Consider the following 13,081-nt stretch of genomic DNA (forward strand, 5'->3'; position numbering starts at 1 on the left):
TAGATGCCACTGTCTATTTACTCACTGGTTCTCTGCCTGTCAAAGCAAGCTAGTGGTAGCAATAAAGAGAATGAGGGGGAGCCATAGCAGCTATTGACAGTGGTGATGAGAAAGTTGACTCACTGAGGAAGGGGCACCTAGAGGGTGTCTTGCCTGAGGGCCTTCAGAAACCTGGATCTGGCAGTGCCCCCCAACCACTGATCATTTGGTGTTTTCCTGGATTTTGTGCAGTGATTTTCCCATTCTGAAAGGTTGAAATCCCTCTCCTAGATCTCAGTTACTGACAGTGAGAGTTTTAAGCTAAAATATGCTGGTATTTTTTTTTCACCCCACCTCTTTTACCTTTGATCTTGCCCAGCTCTAGAATATGGCCTCCAAGAGCTTCTCAGAAACAGAATTTAGCCCTCTGGCTGAAAGAGGCTCAATACGTCACACACGCACATAAACACACACTTTTGACCATTGAGACTCCAATCATATGCACACACACACCTGGGTATAAACCCCTTGTAAGTCACATTGTATAAGAGTGCACTGTTTTATAGAGTGTGGTCAATTACTAGTGAAACCTCAGGAGCAAGAACTAGAGTTGAAGAGGAATTCCAGTAATCAGAGTGAGGTTTTCGTCTCTCTCCATGATTGGAGTAAAAAGAAAAATACGCAAACTTGAGTATTGCCTGGCATTTATAAGGTCTTCCTGTTTGATCTGGCTCCTGATAACTCCGCTTTGGCCACACGAGAAACTGGTTATCCCCAATATCTGGTTGTATCATGAGGTAACTTTTACCACGCATCCCCACAAGAAATGGGAGGTAGCAAGGTCATGGTAACTTTCCCCTCAGCAGATGGCCAGATGCCACAGATCCCCCATGAGGTTGCATATGCTCTACGGTAAGCTTAAAGGTGTTCACTTGTTGGTGAACAGGCTTCTGCGTTTACCCTGTGGAGCTGTAACGTGTGTCCCCAGATTGTGAGATCGACAGCAATCTTGCATTGAGTCAATACAGATGTGAGATTCCCTGAATGGGGGAAACCTGTGGCTATCTTCCTTCAACACCTTCCTGCTCAGTTACAGGAAGGATGTCAGAAATGGAAAAGGCCTTCCGTCGGTTTGCCATATATGGAGACACAGCTGCCACCGGCAATGACATGACTGGCAAGAACTTCTCCAAGATGTTGAAGGAGTGTGGCGTGATGGACGGGAAGGCTGTCACCTCCACTGACGTGGACATCGCCTTCAACAAAGTCAAGTGAGGTGGAGTGGGAGTGGGGGTGGGGGTGGGGCAGAGGAACAATGGCTGTTGAGGAGTGCTGGATCCACATGGCATGGTCATTTAGTGTGCCTCCTTAGCCCAGAAATGTTGCTTTCCGTGGCACAATACAATATGGTCACACTGAACCGAATTTCCAAGTCAAGTTACCTTACCCTTTATATCAGGGATGTTGAGCCTCTTTCAGCTTGAGGGTGGAATTCTATTTTGGAGGAACATTATTAATTAATTAATTAATTAATTACATTTCTATACCGCCCACTAGCCGGAGCTCTCTGGGTGGTTCACAAAAATTAAAAACATTCAAAGTATAAAACAACAGTATAAAACCATAATATAAAATACAATGTAAAAGCTCGACCAGATAAAAACAGCAGCAATGCAAAATTACAAATTTAAAACACCAAGTTAATTTTTTTTTAATAGACTGTTAAAATGCTGGGAGAATAAAAAGGTCTTCACCTGGCGTCTAAAAGCATATAATGTAGGTGCCAAGCGAACCTCCTTAGGGAGCTCATTCCACAGCCGGGGTGCCACAGCAAAGAAGGCCCTCCTCCTGGTAGCCACCTGCCTCACTTCCTTTGGTGGATGGGACAAAAGATACAAAAAAATGAAAATAGAGCAGTATATTTTAGCTTAAAGCTCTTAAATGCCAATAACTGAACTTAGGAGAGGCATTTTAACTTCTTAGAATGGGGGGGGGGGGGAACCTGAAAGTTTGGTGGAAAGTTCTAGTATACATAATGTTCACAACAGAGGTCTGGTCAGCAATTGTAGGGGCCTGCAGCAGTATAGTGAGATTTGGGAGAGGGGGGTGCCATTTCTAAACACTCCCTTATGTTGTTTTTTAAACCTGCAAGAAAAAATCTAGCACGTTAACGAGGAAGATTCTAGCTAGCATGTTCTCTGGTGTGCCTGCAAGGACACCGTTTTCTAACTGCAAGGAAATGTGTTGCTTTTAATATGGGGAAACATTCCCCTGAAATGTGACTTCCCTCCCAACTGCAGCCTGAAGTGGTATGATATATTCCAGCATGGAGAGTCCAAGACCTGAGTAGCAAACTCAGGTGCTGAGTTATGGAAGCTATGTAGGCAGAAACAGGGCTGCTGAGAAACAAGAGGAAGGCATGGCATGCTCAGGGAAACCCCCCATATGACACAGGGTCTTTTCAAGGGTGGCTACTTCACTGTGGAACTCCCTGCCACAAGAAATGTGCTTAGTATTTTCTTAGAAATTTGTTCTGTGTTTATTTTAAAGCCCTCATTTTATGTCTGCTTTTAATTAATTAATATGAATCTGGCAAAAAATTTCAAAATGATAATTTTTAAATTGTTGCTACTTGGTTTTGTTTCAGATAGTATGTTTTTGTCATTCTTCTGCTATTTTTGTATTTTAGAATCATATTTTTTATGATTTTATTGTACGGTAATTATGTTATTCTGTGAACTGCCTTGAGAGTGCTGCATGGACTTTAAAGGAGACAATTAATGCTTCACTTCATTTTTTATTATTTTTAAGGTTTAGCATTTTCTTAAAAGTAAGCAGTGAACACATCCCATGGTAGAGTATTTGATATGAATGGATCCATCACTGGAAAGTTCATATCTCCTGGGCCAAACAGCTGAATAGAACTTTTAAATTTAATAATCGAGAAAATCAGGGAGGGATGGTGTGTGTGTGTGTGTCTGTGTGGGTGGGGGATATGGAATGGAGTAACATGGTGTGGTTGGCTGTAACCCTGAACTCCATGCTACAACATTTTGTTGCAGGGCCCACTACCTTATAGGACAGAGAAACTGATATAGTGGCAAAGTTATGTGAGAGATGAAATCTCATCTCTGCCGGACTCACAAAGTGGTCGTAGTCAAGCCACTATGTGTCCAGCCTGAGCCCTAGCTCTGCAATAAGAATACCGAGCTAATTTACAGGGTTGTTGGAAGGATCACTGTGATAATATATGCAAAGCACTGTGGACACTTGAAATGCTCTGTATAAATTATTATTTGAAGCCAGTTCCACATAATACCCATGTTAACCAATTCTGGCAATATTGGCATCCTTTCTGACCCATTTGCTAAGCTGTTCCAGTTTGCGGTATGAAGAAAAAACAGCAGGCTTTCCCAAACCTGGTTGTCTCCACGTTTCAGACAACAACTCCCATCATCCCTGATTATTGGCCATGCTGGCTAGGGCTGATGGGTATTGAAGTCAAAAAGTTAGGGAAGACTGGAATACATTGAACAGCATCAGTGTAGGCCAGTCAGTGAAAGGCCTTGTGCCATAGCAGATTCCTCTGAGGATTCTTGGTTTCAAACCCCTCCTCAGCTGTGAAGCCTCCTGGGTGACTCTGAGTCGACCACCGTCTCTGACCCCAACCCGCCTCACAGGGTTATTGTGAAGATAAAATGGGCATAATGCCATGTACACTGTCCTGAGCACCTGAGGAAGGAAGAGCAGGATACAGATGTGATCTACAAACAGAATAGGTGCGGGGGCTCAGAGGTAACCAACTTCTCCATCTGCAATCCTCAGGACCAAGGGGGCTCGTAACATCAACTACGTTGAGTTCCTGCAAGCCATTAAGATGCTGAGCAGCAAGCACTTCAAGGAGAAGTCACCTGAGGAGGCTCTGCTGGCCACGTTCAAGTTGATGGAGGGCAAAGAGCCAGCCAACGTGGGTGCAACAGTGAGTGACAGCTCTCCTGTGAAGAGGGGAGGCAACCACATATTTAAACAAAGCCATCCATTTAACTGTGGGGCTTCAGGGAAATGTACAGAATGTAGTAATGGGCCTAGAATTCCTAAGCCTCTCAGTTTCCTTGATCTTTTCAAAAAAAAGTTTATAGTCTGTATTTATAGCTGTGAAGTTATGCTTGGAAGCGGAGCAATGCAGAAAGCCAGTGTGGTAGCGTAGAGTGTTGTACTGGGACTCGGGAGATTCGGGTTCTAGTCCCCACTTGGTCACACAGCTTAATGGGTGACTTTGGGACTCTGCTTCTCTCCAGATGTATTGGACTACAACCCCCCAATCCTATGCTGGCTGGGGAATGCTGGAGTTGTAGTCCAACATGTCTGGACAGCACTAGGTTGGTAAAGGCTGGTTTACGGTGCAATTCTATAGGGATGGCTGTAAGCCTCCGAATTCGGAAACGCATGGCCATCCAATGCAGAGTGGGAGGTGCAGCGGAGGCAACCTTTGCCTCTGTGCTCCTCCCACTTTGCATTTCAGCTAGACGGGCTTTTTTGCTCATCTAGCTGAGATGTTGGGGATGGGAAGGAAGAAGGCTGGGGAGGGCTGAGGATATACCTACTTCCTCAGTCCCCTCCCTTTCTCACCCACAGGGGTCCTGGGTCCGAGGTTGGAGCAGTGTCTCTGACCTTGGATCCAAGAATCCAAACTATTCTGTGGCCTTCAGACTCCGTCTAGCGATCACAGGATTGCTCTTCCCAATATTATCTCAGAGAGATGAGGCACCATTCTTAAACCTATTATTTGGGGTTTAGTGGAATCAACCCAGCAGTAAAAAAAACACGCTCAAAACCTTCCCCTGCCCAACTTGCTGCTTTGCCTGTCTTGCAGAAATCTGTCACGGTCGGTGTGGTGGACAGACTGACAGACACCAGCAAATACACAGGCTCCCACAAGGAACGTTTTGATGAAAGGGAAAAGGAATAGCCGGGCGTGCAGACCTGGCCAACAACAGTGGCTACGTTGGGGCCTACAAGGGGTCTGGCACATATGACAAGTCCCACTAGAGGTGGGTGGAGCATGCAACGCCTTCTGAGGACCTGCCTGCCTGTTCCTCTGGGCCTCAGGAGGAGAAGCCAGTAAATAACCACTGCTCTGTTACATAGCTCTCTCCTCTCTCTCCGTGTATGTGTGTGTGTGTGTGTGTGTGTGTACATTGGACAGCCTTTGCTAGCCTGGTATCCTCCAGATGTTTTGGACTACAACTCCCAGAATTCCTGATCTTCAGCCATATGGCTGATTGGAGTTGAAGTCTAAAATACTTCCAGATTGGGGAAGGCTGGTCTTGGATCACCCAACTGCCATAGTCTGAACCATGCTATTCCCAGCCAGATGGCTCTATGATTGGATTTTCATGGGTGCATCCGAAGGCAGTCATCTGGCAGGAAGTGAGCAAAAGCCTGCAGAGGCGGTTTGGCTTGGCCATCAGTGCAATCCATCTGGGGAACACTTACGCCAACACAAGAGAAGACAAATACTGCATTTTAGGTATTTTCCTTGCTCAAAAGCTTTGGCCTTTTTTGAAAACCTGGAGCTAAAGTCAGGATTCCTGGCGATACATCTGGAATTTTAACTGCTAGTGGCTAAGCGGCACACTCAGGCCTTGGTTGTGAAGAATGGCTCCTCTGAGCATCTTGCACCCAAACAGCCGGATCCCAGAGAAGCTGGACAAGAGGATGGCTGAAGCAATAAGACACCAGGTGGTGACGTCGTCACAGTGCAACACCCAGAAGTGGAGAAAATCATTTCACCAAGGTTCATAAGAACAGCTTTGAGGACACTGGAAGAGGGCTCTGAGGGTGGAAGGCCAAGGAGGAGCTGAGCTGAGTCTAGCCAGGCCTGTCCCATTCTGGCTATTATTGGAAGGCTCACTATGTATGGTGGAGCTCATCATGAAATAAAGGAGCTCCACCGATGCTTTGCAATGCAGAGGAATCTATGAGCTTCTCTGCATTTTAATCAAATCCCGCCGCCTTACCGGAGCTTTCAGCTTCCTCTTTCTTTCTGGGATTATGGTTGGCGTCATTACATGGGTGGCGATATGTTTTGAAATTGAGTACTTCCTCTCTGTGTGCTCCATTCACTTTCTAATGGTGTAATTATAACGCAACGCCAGGCTTACACACTGGGTGATCCCACTATTTTCCAGATATAGCATGCATCTTGTGAGAGCCAACGGATAGTGTTCATCATAATGAAACAGACTACAGGTTCCAACTGACTTCCCTATTTTATTTATTTATTTATTTATTTGTTACAGGGTTGTGGAACTCCTGGCCCTATAGACGTTGCTGGTCTGCATCATCTCTGACCATTGGGCGTGCTGGCTGAGGCTGATGGGAGTTGGGAGTCCAACACCACAAACATTCATAAACCGACATACAGATCTCTGTGCAACTATGCATATTCTGGATGGTGTTGTTCACAGTTTAATGCATGTATAAGAACAACTGGGGTGGTTTTGAATTATCTTACGACATAGTGATCTTCCTCTTGTACATCTCACTCACAAGATTTTATGATGCTGGATTAGAACTGATAATAAATCTGTAAGCTAGCTGGCTCTTCCTTTTGCAGAAAAAAAGCTACTTCTCTTGCCATTGGCTATTTCAAAATCACTCATACTAAACAACAAGTGAGATCAGCCATGATGTCATAGACAAGTTGATGAGATCACAATGTCCACCACAGGCTGTACTCCTAAGTTGCTGGTGTTTCTGGCTCAGAGCAGGCCATCTCCTTCCCAGGAGAAACACACCAAACTAAGAACAAGGCAGGGCCTCCTACCAACTCAGGTAAGTCAGCCCAACCTCAAACATGTAAAACAGGGAAGAGGTGATTATCCCATGCAATGGGTAGAACCCCTGAGTTGTCAGCTCCAGGGTCATTTCGGTGTCCTGGCCAAACTGAAAAGATCTGAACCACACGACCCATGCCACCTTCAATTTTTGAGCAAGATTGATAATTTTAGAACGTTGCACTCTAAATGTTTAATTATAGCTAGATCACGTAGCTGCTCTCTCTCTCTCTCTCCCCCCCCTCTCTTGTGTGTGTGTGTGTGTAGTCTTCAGAGGGACCAAAAAAGTGAGAAAGTATCTACTACTTGGCCTTGCATGAAAGTGGAATGATATGATGTTAATTCCTATTGTTTAATCAGGGATTAGTTCCTTTTGTTGTTTTAGACAGCTAGGATGCAAGTTAGTGAGATACAATGTCAGACGAAGGCAGGGGAGATAAATGTGGTGGAGGCTGGTGGCTCTGATTTTGGTGGGGCTGTGAATCCATTCTGGATTTCAGTGAGGAAGCCCCTCCCCAGAACTATAAAGAAGCTATCCATGGTGCTGGACCCTAACCCCAAAATAGGTTCAGCACCCTGGATAGCTCCTTCAGAGTTCTGGCTGTTTCTGATTGAAACCCAGAAAGGATTCACTGCCCCACCCGAATGGGAGCCACCAGCTTCCACTGGATAAATGTAATGCATAAATAAACATGGCCTTCCTTCAGTAACCTGGCCAGTTGCCTGGTGGTTAAGGGGTTAGTTTTTCAGGCATAATTATTAGGCCATTTGGGGATCCAGTAGCACAATAAAAACACCAGGTGCTAGCCTTAATCAAAAACGAAACAATAGATAACAAAGAAGTTAAGGAACTAAATAATAAATAATATTTAATACACAGCATGATTTTAAATTAACACTTACTGTATTTCTTCGATTCTAAGACGCACTTTTCCCCCCATATAAACATCTCTAAAAACGGGGTGCGTCTTAGAATCGCAGATCATTTATTATTCCTTAGAATCAAAGCTTTTTTTCTGTTGGTGGTACTGAAATTAGTGTGCGTCTTACAATCGATGGCGTCTTAGAATCGAAGAAATACGGTAATAATTTTTCAGAGAGCGTTTTTTATACATTCAATACTGATAATATAATAGAAACCTTTCTCAATGGTCACAATAAGCATAGACCAAACATGTTTCATCAGACGTATAGAAGGAGGAGGCACACCTCTTTTCAGCGCTTTCTGTAATGTCCAAAGACCACACCATCCACCCTGGGTAGGTTTAATTTATTTCTATATTACTCAAATTAAAATTATAATTCCTGTTCCTGTAGCTGAGGCATTTACTATTGTTTTTATGTATATTTTCAGCTAATTGGCCACTGAGGAATGCAACTGGTCGAAACGCGTTTGGCCTATGCTTATTGTGTAGGGTGACCAACTGTCAGGATGTCCCCGGATTTGTCCTGGTTTTTGTTCTTTCCATGGTGTCGGGGGATTTTCCATAATTTTCAATAATGTCCTGGAATGACACACCTTCCCCTTTAAGGCTGCCATTAGCGTAGCAGGAGGGAGTGACATGCTTTCTTGAGGCACATCATTCCCCCACCCCGAGCTCCAATTGAGGTCTTAAAGGGGAAAGTGGGTCATTCGTGGACATTATAGAAAAGGCCCCAATTGGAGTGGATGGTGGTGGTGCAGAATGAAATCCTTTCCCATCCTCCACTCCAATCGGGTTCTTTAAGGTGGCGGGGGAATAACGTACTTTCTGCAGGATTCAGAAAGCTGCTTCCCCCCCCCCACACACACACACACTAGGTGTCCTCTTTTTTGGTTTCCCAAATATGGTCACCCTATTATTGTGATCGTTGAGCACTGTTTTTATTATATTCTCAATATTGAAAGTGCTCTCTGAAATTTATATTAATTGTTAATTTTAAAATCACACCATGTATTAAATATGATTTATTATTTATTTCCTTAACTTCTTTGTTATCTATTATTTGGGGTTTCTGACAAACAGCAGAGGAGATGTGTCTTGAATCTGTGTACAAACTGAAGTGTGGACTCAGTTTGGCAACGAGGTTTTAAGATTTAAAGATGCATTGTCTAAAATGCCTTTAAAATAATTTTAAGTGCTCATTGTTAAGTAAAAATAAAGACATCAGATTACTCTAACATTAGAAAGAGAAAACTTACCACACACTGGATGGTATGGTCTTTGGACATTACGGAAAGTGCTGGAAAGAGGTGTGTGTCCTCCTCCTGTACTTCGGATGCAATGCATGTCTTCTGAGGCACGGAGAGACGCGCTACACTGCTGCAATGTCTGAAGCGGCAGCAGAAGCATGGAAAGTGCAGTTCCTATGACATCCCAACTCAGTCAACACTACAAACTTATATAGGGATTCCCTCCCAAACAATCCAGAATATTATAGTTTGCTACCTCTACAAAGTTATGCTCTCACCTAGACCAGAACTACAGCTCCCAGGTTCCACTGGGAAAAGAGAGGGAATAACTGTTAAAACAATTTGTCTGTGGTGTAGGAACCTGTCATGCCTGTAAGAAGGCTTTCTAGGAGCGCCATATCAAGGGTCAAAGGCCTACTCTTGTACACAGGCCCTGCGTCTTAACGGCACATGTTGTAGTTGCATTTTTATAATTTATTTATTTATTTATTGCATTTATATACCGCCCCATAGCTGAAGCTCTCTGGGCGGTTTACAAAAGTTAAAAACTGAACATTCAAAAGAAATATACAAAAATTTAAAAGCATAAAAACAGCAATATCATTTAAAACAATATCATTTAACTCATAATTTACCTCAGAAACATAGGAAAAAATCATATATGGTTCTGATACACCGGCATGTGGGTGAGTCTTCCCAACTTGGTGCCTTCCGGATGTGTTGGACTACAACTACCAAAGTTCCCAGCTAGCAGGAGTAGCTGGAGGTGCTGGGAATTGTAGTCCAACACATCTGGAGGGCACCAGGTTGGGGAAGGCTGGCAAAGAGGTACCCACTTCATGGCACATGATGCCACACCACCACCGCCAGGGCCCATCCCCCAGGCCTTTCCTAGGCCAAGAAGGTCTCAGAAGATAGTTTCAGTTTTGTCGGAACCAAAGGAAAACTACTTCTACTGCCTCCTTTCACTCTTGCTTTCCTGTAATTGCAGAAGGGATGTCGGAACTGGAAAAGGCCTTCCGTCAGTTTGCCGTATATGGAGACACAGCTGCCACCGGCCATGACATGACTGGCAAGAACTTTTCCAAGATGTTGAAGGAGTGTGGTGTAATGGACGGGAAGGCTGTCACCTCCACTGACGTGGACATCGTCTTCAACAAAGTCAAGTGAGCTGGAGCAGGATGGTAGGGCTGCTAGAGGGTTGCCCCACTCTTGATCCTGCATTCTCTGTGGAAAATACTTTCACAAGCCATGCATGCAAGTAAAACCAGTTTAGCCTTTGTTAATGCTGTGAGTGAGATCATTACACTTCCATCTTAGCAAGAAACCTATGATCGCAATTGAGACTAGGTCTACATGTAAAGTAAAGAGACGTAATAAGAGCATTGAGGCGATAGAATTGCTTGTCCCATCCTAAGTGAGGGATCTTCTTTTTAATACTTCTGTGTGATTTAAAAAGAACCTTCTCTCCAAGTAGAGAACTAGCACAGCAGGGAAATAACTGCACTATAATGTCTCTCCCTGCTATGCTAATTTCTACATGCAGGGAGTTGGGGATGGGTTATGTTTTTTTCACACACGGGTTTGCATGCTTTCCCCATCTCCAATGCGAAGTGGTATAGTCCTCTTCAGAACTTGAGTTAACTGATAATACGTTTCTGTGTGTCTTATTCCAGCAAGGAGGTGTGGGGGAGGAGGTTGATGCAACGGAGGGTTCATAGTACTCAGGCTCAGAGATGTTGCCCGTCTCTATTATCCCCAGGACCAAGGGTGCCCGTAACATCACGTATCCAGAGTTCCTGGAAGCCATCAAGGAACTGAGTGTGAAACGCTTCAAAGGGAAGTCCCCTGAGGAGGCTTTGGAGGCCACACACAAGTTGATGGAGGGCCAGGGGCCAGGCAACGTGGGGGCAACGGTGAGTCATAAAGAGCTGCCCTGCAAAGGTAGCGTTCCCACCTCTCCTTCAAGACAGGAGAAAAATCAGTGTAGAAAAATCGGTGGAATCTAAGCAAAGTACTCCCAAGGGGGAAGCACCCACAATTAACTGCAGAATCAAAGTGCTTTACCACAGCCTCCCACAACCTGGTGCCCTCCATGTGTATTGGACTACATGTGGAGTGAATCAGGCTGAGGAAGGCTGCTTTACAAGATGGTTCAATATTATTGGCACAGGGCCGGTGTCAACAACTGGTATCTGTAACATAGGGAGCCTACACCAGTAAGATGAAAGAATAACTGGTTTATTTCTTCATACAGTTCCATTTGGCATCCATCTTGTAACCCCAAGCCTGAAACACAAGCCTGTTTCAAAACATAACATATATTACAGTATTCTTAGGCAGTTGTCAGGGCAAATGCCTAATGCCCCCACCCCCACTCCCAGTTTTGACCTTCCAAGCGTTTACCCACCCACTCTTTAATTTCCCATAATACCCCTGATTTAGTGTCACACTGAGGCCAGGGTGCTTGGAAGTTAAATGGTGGGTAGGCCCAGCTACCCAGGATTAGCTTGGGGTGCTGCTACCGCACCGAGCAGGCCTGTTGGTGAATTGGCCTTCTCTCTGCATATTCATCCTTTGATGCCTGCAGCATTAAGTCGTTACAGTTCAGACAGCCCAGAAAGAAATTTAAAATCATATGCTGTGCAATGCATCTCTATGGAATTGCTTTACACAATTCAGCTGCCCGATGAGAGCTCAGTAACCAAATACATCTGTGCATTGTTCCTAATTTGGAAAATCCGATAACTTAGAGAGTGAAGATGTCTATATTAGAACCCGTCCCTATATAAGGCAGGGATGGACCTGGTTCACATGTAATGACAACCTATGGGTTGTTGAAACCATGGGCTGTTGGGGCCCTGCAAGAGTGAACTTTGCTATCCGAAGAATGCCCCATTCCTGCTTGTTAGTTGTGACATCTGAATCTGGAACTCGGGTTTGTTGAGAGCAAAACAATCCAGAGTTTGAACCCCTGGTTTGTTTCTGGATTCCTGGGTTGTTTTGCAAAGCGGAAGTTGTGAATGGGTGGGAGGATACGTGTTCTCTTGCTCCCATGTGGTCCCACCAACTCTTTTTTTTAAAAAAAAAACACCCCATGAATTAGTGTTAACATGCAAATTGAGTCAATACAGCCTGTTCAGATGAGGTGTAACGCTCATATAGTTACATTCGACACAAATCTTTTCTCTTTGGGCAAAACTCCCGCAGCCTTACCCGGGCTTTGACTTCTGGAGTCTTTGTGGGTTTAAGAATTCGCCCAATATACACACACATCCCCTTATTTGTGCTGGCTCCTTCCCAGATGTTTCTATTTTACCGCCAGCAGATGGCGCTGCTTTCTAGCACATTTTCCATTTATTCCTGCATTTTCGGGGTTTTATAAAATGGTGGAGTCCCGCTTGAAAACGGTGGGAGAGGCATCGGATGTTGATGACATCATGAAAAGGACCTTCAAACTTCCATGAGTGACCAATCACGAGCGTGCAATAAATCACTTGTATGGAGAGTTCTCCACCCAAATAGCCACTCCATCCTTATGAACTTGCCATATGTTAGAATCAACCCAGCAGTAAAATACTCACCCTCAAACCCCCACAACTGACTTGCTGCGTGCCTGTCTTGCAGAAATCTATCCAGGCCGGTGCGGTGGAGAGACTGACAGACACCAGCAAATATACGGGCGCTCACAAGGAACGTTTTGACGAGAGCGGAAAGGGCAAAGGGATAGCCGGACGTGCAGACCTGGCCCAAAACACTGGCTATGTCGGGGCCTATAAGGGTTCTGGCACGTACGACAAGAGCCACTAGTTGTGGGCTGGAGGCTCCTGAGAGCCATGCCCTGTCATCCTGGGCCATGGAAGGAGAGGCCAATAAACAACTGCTCTGATTCCTGAATTCTTATGTGTGTTTCTGGCATGTAAAAGACGTAGCCTTCTTCTGCTGCGCCCATCATCTTCCAATGTCTCGATCCGTGATGCGAAGTATACCACGGGAAATATTTTAATACTGGTTCCCATTTCCTTTGATTTCTGAAATGCAAAGACGGGAAGGGGCTTTGTATCGGCACAGGGTCTGAAGTCTTGGGTCT

General features: G+C 44.7%; 2 protein-coding genes across 2 annotated transcripts; both read left to right on the plus strand.

Annotated features, from left to right (window-relative positions):
• Positions 1-1,080: 1,080 nt before the first annotated feature.
• On the plus strand, positions 1,081-6,341 carry LOC134406269 (tubulin polymerization-promoting protein family member 2-like). Its single transcript, XM_063137610.1, is given in 5 exon segments — positions 1,081-1,250; positions 3,805-3,958; positions 4,853-4,928; positions 4,931-5,030; positions 6,282-6,341. Coding segments are annotated over 4 exon segments (498 nt in total). The 3' UTR covers positions 5,029-5,030; positions 6,282-6,341.
• A 3,266-nt stretch (positions 6,342-9,607) lies between these two features.
• Positions 9,608-12,855, plus strand: LOC134406268 (tubulin polymerization-promoting protein family member 2-like). The gene is made up of 3 exons (XM_063137609.1): positions 9,608-10,157; positions 10,754-10,907; positions 12,619-12,855. Exons 1-3 carry the CDS (start codon positions 9,988-9,990, stop codon positions 12,799-12,801), a joined length of 507 nt encoding a protein of 168 aa, XP_062993679.1. The 5' UTR covers positions 9,608-9,987; the 3' UTR covers positions 12,802-12,855.
• Positions 12,856-13,081: the final 226 nt, after the last annotated feature.

This window comes from Elgaria multicarinata, chromosome 11 (genome assembly GCF_023053635.1).
Source record: "Elgaria multicarinata webbii isolate HBS135686 ecotype San Diego chromosome 11, rElgMul1.1.pri, whole genome shotgun sequence".
In the NCBI taxonomy this organism is placed as follows: Eukaryota; Metazoa; Chordata; class Lepidosauria; order Squamata; family Anguidae; genus Elgaria; species Elgaria multicarinata.